General features: G+C 38.1%; 1 protein-coding gene across 5 annotated transcripts in view; it reads left to right on the forward strand.

Moving 5' to 3' along the window:
• The window catches only part of LOC107685547 (histone deacetylase 9-B-like), a 36,285-nt gene that overhangs the window by 4,248 nt on the left and 22,464 nt on the right, over positions 1 to 9,573 (forward strand). For 3 of the 5 annotated variants that reach the window (XM_016482168.1, XM_016482169.1, XM_016482170.1), the window contains exons 2-3: positions 8,509 to 8,750; positions 8,838 to 8,988. In XM_016482168.1, coding sequence (XP_016337654.1) covers positions 8,509 to 8,750; positions 8,838 to 8,988 — 393 coding nt within the window. Of the gene's footprint in view, positions 1 to 5,238; positions 5,444 to 8,508; positions 8,751 to 8,837; positions 8,989 to 9,573 lie in introns of those variants that run through there. The other 2 variants (XM_016482165.1, XM_016482167.1) reach the window with 1 other exon arrangement.

Here is a 9,573-nt window from a genome sequence, read left to right on the forward strand (position 1 = left end):
TTTCATCTTCATCATCCTGGTAGATGGCAGCAGATTTTTATCAAGGATGTCTCGGTACATTTTTCCATTCATCCTTCCTTCAATTATATGAATTTTGCCAGTGCCACACGATGATGTTTTTGGGGTGATGTGCAGTGCCATTTGACCTCCAAACATGGTGTGAATTATGGCTTCCAAAGAGTTTAATTTTGGTCTCATCTGACCAGACTATATTCTCCCAGTATTTCACAGGCTTGTCTAAATGTGGTGCAGCAAACTTTAAACGAGCTTCAACATGCTTTTTCTTCAGCAATAGAGCCTTGCGTGGTGAGCGTGCATACAGGCCACGGCGGTTGAATGCATTACTTATTGTTTTCTTTGAAACAATTGTACCTGCTAATTCCAGGTCTTTCTGAAGATCTCCACAAGTGGTCCTTGGTTCTTAGACAACTCTTCTGATAATTTTTTTCAGTGCTTTGTCAGAAATCCTGCGAGGAGCACCTGGTCGTGGCCAGTTTATGGTGAAATTATGTTCTTTCCACTTGGCTCCATGGCCCCAACAGTGCTCACTGGAACATTCAGAAGTATAGAAATCCTTCTGTAACCAATGCCATCAGTATGTTTTGCAACAATAAGGTTGTGAAGGTCTTGAGAGAGCTCTTTGCTTTTACCCATCATGAAATGTTTCTTGTGTGACACGTTGGTAATGAGACACCTTTTTGTAGGCCATCTGTTGGGACTAAACCAGCTAATATTAATTTCCACTGACAAGGGGCAGGATTGCTTTCTAATTACTGATAGATTTCTGCTGGTGTCTTGGCTTTCCATGACTTTTTGCACTTCCCTTTCTTCATGTGTTCAATGCTTTTTCCCTGTGTCATTCCACTTTATTACACAGAACTTGATTTCTGAACTTATTTGTTTAGTTTTCTTTGTATGTATGGATTACTTGGGTTGTTACCGACATCTGGTGAAAATTTCATGTCAACAGCACCTTTAGAAATATATTTACTGAGAAAAATGGTGACGTGTTCAATACTTATTTTACCCACTGTATATATACACACACACACACACACACACATATATATATATATATATATGAAAAATATTGTTGATTGAAATATTTTTTTCAACTCAAATGTTGATGGAAGCTATTTTCTATTCTTATTTTCTATATTCTTTTTTTATTAAAAAATATATATCAGGAAAATTAAGTCAAATATATTTGCTTTACTTATATTTACTTATAATTTTTAGGACATTTTCCCCCCTGTATTTAATATTGCATCCAAAAATAAACCCCGAAAACATATTTTTTGCTGAAAGGGACGATCTGGATTACCCCTGTCCTGTTTTTGCTGTGAGGAATAACCTTCTACTTAAAAATACAGCAGCGTTTCCTGCTTTAGACACGCCTGCAACCCAAAATAACATCAGCCGTAATGAGCACTCAGTCACCGCAGCATATGCAGCCAAAAAAGCATCACTGTTTTTGCTAAGAAACGCACCGTATCTCCTCCAAATATAAAAGAAAAACTGTTACTGACAACAGAGGTTAAAAAATAGAATTCAATTTAACTGTGCCGGAGGCTAATTTATGGGGCACCTGATTATTTTGCAGCTTGTTATCTGTACTCCGTATATAAACGATGTACCAGCAGCCTCACTGCAGGAAAGGTTAACATATGCAGCATTTGAAGCATACTAAAATATGAGAATGTATATGCTCTTTTTTTTATACATAACATTAAAAAAGTCATGAGCTCTATAATTTAATTTAGCTATTCAACATTGCACTGACTATCAAGCCTATTTATACTAAATAAATGCTTCATTTTAAATTAAAATGTAGCACATCATCGTGTGAGACATTTCTTCCAATACAGACTGTCATGTATGCATAAACGCTTAATTAAGAGTCTAATTTAGTACCTTTTTCACTTAACAGTGTGTGGGAGGTTTGCTTTTATGGCTGTATGCAGCACTACAAACTCAAGGCTTTGATCATCTCAGTAATCAACAGTAATGAGAAACATCAGTCTATGAGAAATGCATTGCTCAAGGGATTATGGGAAATGTAGTACAGCAGAGGAGTCACCACATCCCTGTGGGGAAAGGGAACCGTTTAGACGCGGGGCAGGATGCTTGTCATCCATTCCTGCTAAAAATAAAACGGTGCTTTCGGTCTTCGAACTTGTGTTTACTGATTCAGTGCCACATCTGCACCACCATTCTCATCTCATGTCATACCGTTCAGTCGAGAACTTGTAAGTAAAACCACAACTAAAGACAGTTCATGAAAGCTAAAGGTGCTTGAAATGTTTGTGGTGGTGGTGGAGGGTTAAGGGTGGGGGTAGGCAGAGCAATAGCTTACATAAATTTGACAGGGTGCTCTTATTTTTGCCCGAGTTAAAATTACCAGATGGCTCCACACGTTTGACAGTCTTTCACACATTCCCTATATTAAGAGTGTGCTCAGAAAAGCAGTTATATTTAGCCCAGTTACTGCTGTTTGCGATTCTCCTTTCAGCTCAACTGGCGTTAATACATCAACAGCTCTTCTTGGCTTCATTACACATAATGTTCTTGCAAAGGCTTGAGGCCAAAACACGAGGTGTGAGTGTGTTTTGTCTCATAACACTGATTTAGTGCTGATGTCAGGTGATGCAAAAATGGCCCACGTCCCACTGTAGTCTCAACAAGTGCCTTGTTAGCATAATTAAAATAGAGTGGCGGGACTGACGAAAAACATGAACGTCATCGCGGTTCTACAGCATCCAACCTGTTGATTCATCTAGTCAACAATGTATTATGAAAGCTAAGTGGACTGAAGCAATATAGGTCTTATCGAATGACGGAATCGCTTGACGTTTGGTGTTAGTGGTTCTCACACATTTTATGTGCTAAATATGAATACATGAATACAGTACTAAAACACAGGCAAAGTTCCATGTGTACGCAGTGCAACACCTCTATTGAATGATACATCATGAAACAGTCAGTGTGACCAATGCAGTCCCTTTCCCGAATGAAGTGAATAGTAGGCAGGGTTGCCAGGTTTTCAAAACAAAACCCACCCAGTTGCTACGCAAAATTAGCCCAAAACTAGCCCAATTGCGTTTCGAGGGGGGTTCACCGGTAAAAATCGCACTCCGGGAGGTAAAATACAATTTTTTTCGGCAGGGTTCCTCCAGTAAAATTCACATTCCAGGGGCTAAATATCACATTATTGGGGGCGTTTAAATCCGCGGACATGAAAAACAGCCCGCGGCAACAGTGTTAAAGTAGCGCAATTCCGCGGGAAAACTGGGGACTTGGCAACACTGAATAGTGAATCAAAAACTTTCAGGGCAACCAGTGTAGTTTGATTCACGAACGAATGACTCTTACGTAGGTTCTTTTTAGTGAATCAAAACATTCAGAGCAACCAGTGCAGTCTAATTAATGAATGAATGACTCCTATAAGTCAGTTTTTCGTAGTGAATCAAAAACTTTCAGGGCAACCAGGGTAGGCTGATTCAGGAATTTATGACTCTTATGAGTCGGTTTTTCATAGTGAATCAAAAACTCTCAGGGCAACCAGTGTAGTCTGCTTCGCAAACTAACGATTCTTATTAGTTGGTTCTTTGTAGTGAATCAAAAACTTGCAGGGCAATCAGTGTAGTCTGCTTCGCAATCTAACGATTCTTATTAGTTGGTTCTTTGTAGTGAATCAAAACATTCAGAGCAACCAGTGTCCAAAAGCTTAGGCAGCTGACTTGTTGCACAAGGGTACCTCACAAAACTCATTTCAGACTGACTTCTGAGGCAGCTTAACTCTTTATTGATTGAACAGAATAGAATTTTGTCTGTAAGTAAATATTTAATTACAACAATACAAATTTTTCACTAGAAATGACATACATTTACACAACAACTGAACCACAACTTTTAGATGTCTTTTTTTAATTTTATTTTTTTAGCTCAAACGCACAGGATTGTGGGATATCATAGGCAGCGAAGGATACATCTATGCTGCCTTCAAAAATTAATCAGATAAAGGTATGTCAGTAGACAGGATGTGACACGATCATTGAATTCCTACCTCCGTATGATGCCTGCATGCTATAATTCTTGAACAAATAACTCTAAAGACGTGGAGCTTTTATAGTGAATCAAAGAAATTCAGCACAACCAGTCTGATTCACAAACGAATGACTCATATGAGTTGATTCTTTGTAGTGAATCAAACACAGACTCTGACTCGTTGTTCATATGAAAGTGTGTACTTAAAGATACACATTGTGTTTTTTTGGTAATATTTAAAACAAAAACAAAGTGTGTTTAGTATTGTTGTTCAATGCATAATTAAAGCAAATTATTGGATTGTATTAATGCCAGCTCTAAAAAGGCAGCATAAAAAGTGTAAAATCACCTTTTGCAGGAACTGATTTAAACTCATTAATGAATTTATCTCATCATTTTGGAAGTTTCCCCAAATATTTATTCTTAAAAGGTATTAAAAGACTTGTTAATGGAAGTGTTAAGGAACCAGAACTGTGAAAAGGAATCAAAAAAGTAATCATGAAATTCTTTCCAGTTACCATCCTTAAACCCTATAGTTCACATTAAGAAGAAGCCTTTTGACCTTTGATGACGTCAACGCTTCTCTTCCCAACAATGTGTCACAATGATGTCACGCTGTCTGGAACAAGGTTAAGTTATCTGTTATCCAGAGGGCCATTTGGTCTAACCTGGTCATTCTTAATCTTCAAACCGCCTGCTACACTCTTAAAAATAAAGGTGCTTCACGATGCCATAGAAGAACATTTTTGTCTAAATGGTTCCATAAAGAACCTTTAACATCTGAAGAACCTTTCTGTTTCACAAAAGGTTCTTTGTGGCGAAATAAGGTTCTTCAGATTACAAAAAGGTAAGAAAGAGATGGTTCTTTAAAGAACCTTTGACTGAATGGTTCTTTGTGGAACCAAAAATGGTTCTTCTATGGCATCGCTTGAAGAACCTTTTGAAGCACCTTTATTTTTAAGAGTGTACCAGTTGAGTTGGGAGGTGTGAGTGGGTTGACCTGAGGTTTCTTTGCCAAGAGCTCGGCTGGATGGTCGGATCAAAGTGTATCTTTTTAATGATGGTAGTGGGGAGGGCAAGCAGGGAAACATAAGATAAATGAGATATCACCATGGCGAGCGCTCCAAGCCAGCAGGTGTTTCTGAGGCTATTTTTAGCTCCATTAGGGCAGCGAGCCCAATGCCTGTGACTCATTGTTGAAGCTCATTGGCTGACTCCATGAGTGCTGTAAGAACACAGGCTGCTCTTTGTAAAGAGCTCTCTCAAGTCAGAATTAATATTCCCCCCATCATTCCAGGATGCTTAGGGTCATCTGTTTGGCTCACTAGAGAGAGCCGCTCCTGTCGCTTCAAAGTCGCCTCTCTTCCGAGAAGTGCCGTCACGTCAACAAACCAAGGTGAATTTTTGCTAAACACCCAGAAGTTGGACCTCAAGTAGAGCTGACAGGCATAGCCGACGTGTATCAGTGTCGACAGAAACTGTGAGAGCTTGTGTGTGTGTATGTTTCTGTCTTATATAAGGGATGATATAATATCCATGGGTGCTCTCGGGGAGGAGACACCACACAGCGCAGCTCAATATCTGCAGGAAGAGGAGTCATTATGATGTCGCCAGCGTTGCCATGGCAGCCAGTTTGGGTGGTGGATTGGGTGTGGGTTTTGTCATAGTCTAAGATTGCACCACTTGCTTTTATGTTGCTATTTATAATCAGCGGTTGCGCATGCAGACATTTTTGATGATGGCGGAGAACATTATGTTCAACCAAACAAGCACACAAATGCTTTACCATTAATGTGTGAATTGCTGCGTGTGTCACTGTAAGTGCCTTGCTATGGCATCTCATTAGGGGAATATTCTAGGCTTAAGAGACACTGGTTCATGGATAGAATTCATGGTTTAAAGGCTTTTCCTCTGTGTGTGTGTGTGTGTGAGAATGGAACAGGTGGTGGTGCATTATGCCAATAACAAGCTTTCTGAGGATTTAAGTTACATAGCTAATGAATCTAGTCTCTTGCATCCAGTGTGTTTATTGAAATTCTATCTATCTATCTATCTATCTATCTATCTATCTATCTATCTATCTATCTATCTATCTATCTATCTATCTATCATCGTTCTGTCGTTCTATCATTCTATTGTTCTGTCATTTTGTCATTCCGTTGTTCTATGTATTGTTCAATCAAGACATTCTATCTATCCATCCATCCAGCCAGCCAGCCATCGTTCTGTCTGTCATTTTGTCTGTCGTTCACAATATAAGATATTTTGAAGATTGTTTCAACTTTTTTTATCCCCATAATGAAAATAGTAGGATCCCAAACAACAACTTCGGACCCCATTGACTTTCAGCTTGGACGAAAAAAAATGTGTCTTTTCAAAACGTTTTCTTTTGTGCTTGACATAAGAAATAGAGTGATACAGGTTTGGAACAACAAAAACATTTAATAGAAATGACATATTTATATATAATAAATTACGTTATTGATTCTGTTTATCAGTCATTAAGGCTATATACTAAAGTGCTCATTAAAAATTAGCCAACTAATCCATCATGCTGACTAAGAGGAAAAACCATTTGACATAATCATGTTTCCAGACACTTGCTTACTCAGTTAACCTTAAAGTGACTTGATTTCTGTGTGGGATTTTTTGCTGTTACATCATCCCCAATTGTAAAACAACCACTGTGTGATTTGCCTCAATGCGAAATTCGCTGGACCATAAGTATGTCCTGACCACCTGTTCTGTAAACTTCTTTGTCTTTCTTCTCCACACCCATAGATCATTCTGTACGTATACACTTTCCAAACGCCATGTCTTCGTAATTGCTTTTCGTCACGCAGAAGAGTCACAGTCTCTTATGATGAGCGTCTCCTCTTATCCGCTTTCCAAGGGACTGTCCTACAGGCTTGCTATTGATTTTCACTGTCTCTCGGATATATATATAGTTCTTGGGACCTTGGGGATGCCCTCTGCTTTAAAACAACCACTGTGTGATTTGCCTCAATGCGAAATTCACTGGACCATAAGTATATCCTGACCACCTGTTCTGTAAACTTCTTTGTCTTTCTTCTCCGCACCCATAGATCATTCTGTACGTATACACTTTCCAAACGCCATGTCTTCGTAATTGCTTTTCGTCACGCAGAAGAGTCACAGTCTCTTATGATGAGCGTCTCCTCTTATCCGCTTTCCAAGGGACTGTCCTACAGGCTTGCTATTGATTTTCACTGTCTCTCGGATATATATATAGTTCTTGGGACCTTGGGGATGCCCTCTGCTTTTTTGTACCCGGTGTATTACTTGTAATGAGGCACAGCTTGAAGACTACAGCAGCAATTTTCCATAATGGTGAAGGTGTGATGATGGCTCTAAGGAGGGAGGATGATAGGGGAATAAGAGGCAGGAACACAAACATCACAACTTTCTGAACAACAGACTGCAGCACTGCAGTCTCCATACTGACCAGAGAGGTCAGTCGAACACACTGGACCAAACCATGGCTAGTAATAACCTTCAGAATTGCTCATGGAATGCTGGCTGGGATTCTTATTTAGACACACTACTGCAGAGTTGTTTCTACTGTATCTCTGACTACTGTATCAGAGAAGCTCATACGGGGCCATACTTAGAAACTTTTGATGGGGGAGGTGTTCAGCGGAGGAGGGAAATGAGGACATTTTTTTTCTAGCATGTTGGAAGATTCAGCTTAAGACCTGCTCACACCAAGCTATAACTATAGTGTTAAACAATGTTTTAAAAAAAAAAAATGAACCAAACTATAATGATAATGACACAGGAACAATATTGTTAGAATCACTTTCATACCGATTTTTTTTAACAGCTGATTAACGATAAAAATGATAAAAACATTGAAAGCCAACTTGACTTTAAAACACATACGGCAATTATTTTCAAATTAATTTTAAAATAATAAAGTTTAAATGTAATGTCTCTAAAAGTGTCATGTGGTGTAACTATCAAGTAACAATAATAAAATAAAATAAATTCTCTTGCAATGAATACATGTGAATGAATAAATTGTCAAGGTAAAACATTTTTTATTTTTTTATTTTATTTTTATAAATATTCATGAAGTCATGAATGTCATTATGTTTTGGAGTAGTGAACACATTGCATTTTACACATGGTCTTGACATGTCATTTTCTGATATTGACCTTGTCATGAGTGTCTCCAGGGGTCCGGTATATGACATAACATTTTTTTTAACTATGCATGTTGGTTGTACCACATGACTTTGTTGGTTGCCCCGCATGACTTTGATTTGATGGACTCAAGTTTTTCAAATATTACCAATTTCAAAACCAAAGATATTCATATCCTCATATATGTATACCTGATCATTTAAATATCTCTGAATAATTAATAATAATAAACCATCAAAATGTAGCAAATACTTTTTTACTAAATCCTTCTATTCTCACTTCTTTATTTCTCAGTGGACATTAAACCAGAGGTTCCACTGGCTCTTGATCCGGGCTCCCCACTGGACCTACGTACAGACGTTAGGATGCAGAGCTCTGCTTCAGATCCCACTGTGTGGGAAAGACAACTCCAACAAGAGCTGCTCCTCATTCAGAAACAGCAGCAGATTCAGAAACAGTTACTCATTAGTGAGTTCCAGAAGCAGCACGAGAACCTGGTTCGCCAGCATCAGGCCCAGTTACAGGAGCATTTGAAGGTACCAACACAACCCTGTTGTCATACTGAGCTGACACAACACAGTCCAACTAGATGAATAAATGTATAATAAACATCTGCCTCTCAGTTGCAGCAAGAGCTACTTACTATGAAGCAACAACAGGAGCAGCTGGAGAAAGAGAGGAAACTAGAGCTCCAGAGTCAGGAGAGAGAACTGGAGAGAAATCGCCGTGAACAACATGTCCTGGTCCTCCGCAACAGAGAGAAGAGCAGAGAGAGTAAGAGCTCATCATCACACTCACCCACACAACAGTCAAACACTCCACAACCTGTCTGTACCTAATACCGTCCAAATGTCATCAGTCAAATCAAATGACACATTTATATGACGTCTGCCTCTTTTCCATGTTCACTTAAGAAGGTGTTGAACAACACAGGATGAAAGTTACCAAAAAAAAAAAAAAAGAAAAATCTGCATAAATAAAACAGCAGTTATTCGTTTTACAGCTTAATGAAACTGAAAAATGAAATAAAACAAATAATGAAGTATCTAATATTCAAATGTATTTTGTATGTATGTATATATATATATATATATATATTAGTGCTGTCAAACGAAATAATAATCCAATAATAATAACAATAATAGTCCTGTCGCATCCAAAATAAAAGTTATTGTTTACATAATGTATGTGTGTGTACTGTGTACATTTATTGTGTATATATAAATACATACACATACAGTATATATTTCAAAAATATTTACATGTATTTACATGTATATATTTTAGTGCTGTTAAATGATTAATCACGATTAATCGCATCCAAAATAAAAGTTGTTGTTTATATAATATATGTATGTG

This window comes from Sinocyclocheilus anshuiensis, unplaced genomic scaffold (assembly GCF_001515605.1).
Source record: "Sinocyclocheilus anshuiensis isolate Anshui unplaced genomic scaffold, SAMN03320099.WGS_v1.1 scaffold185, whole genome shotgun sequence".
In the NCBI taxonomy this organism is placed as follows: domain Eukaryota; kingdom Metazoa; phylum Chordata; class Actinopteri; order Cypriniformes; family Cyprinidae; genus Sinocyclocheilus; species Sinocyclocheilus anshuiensis.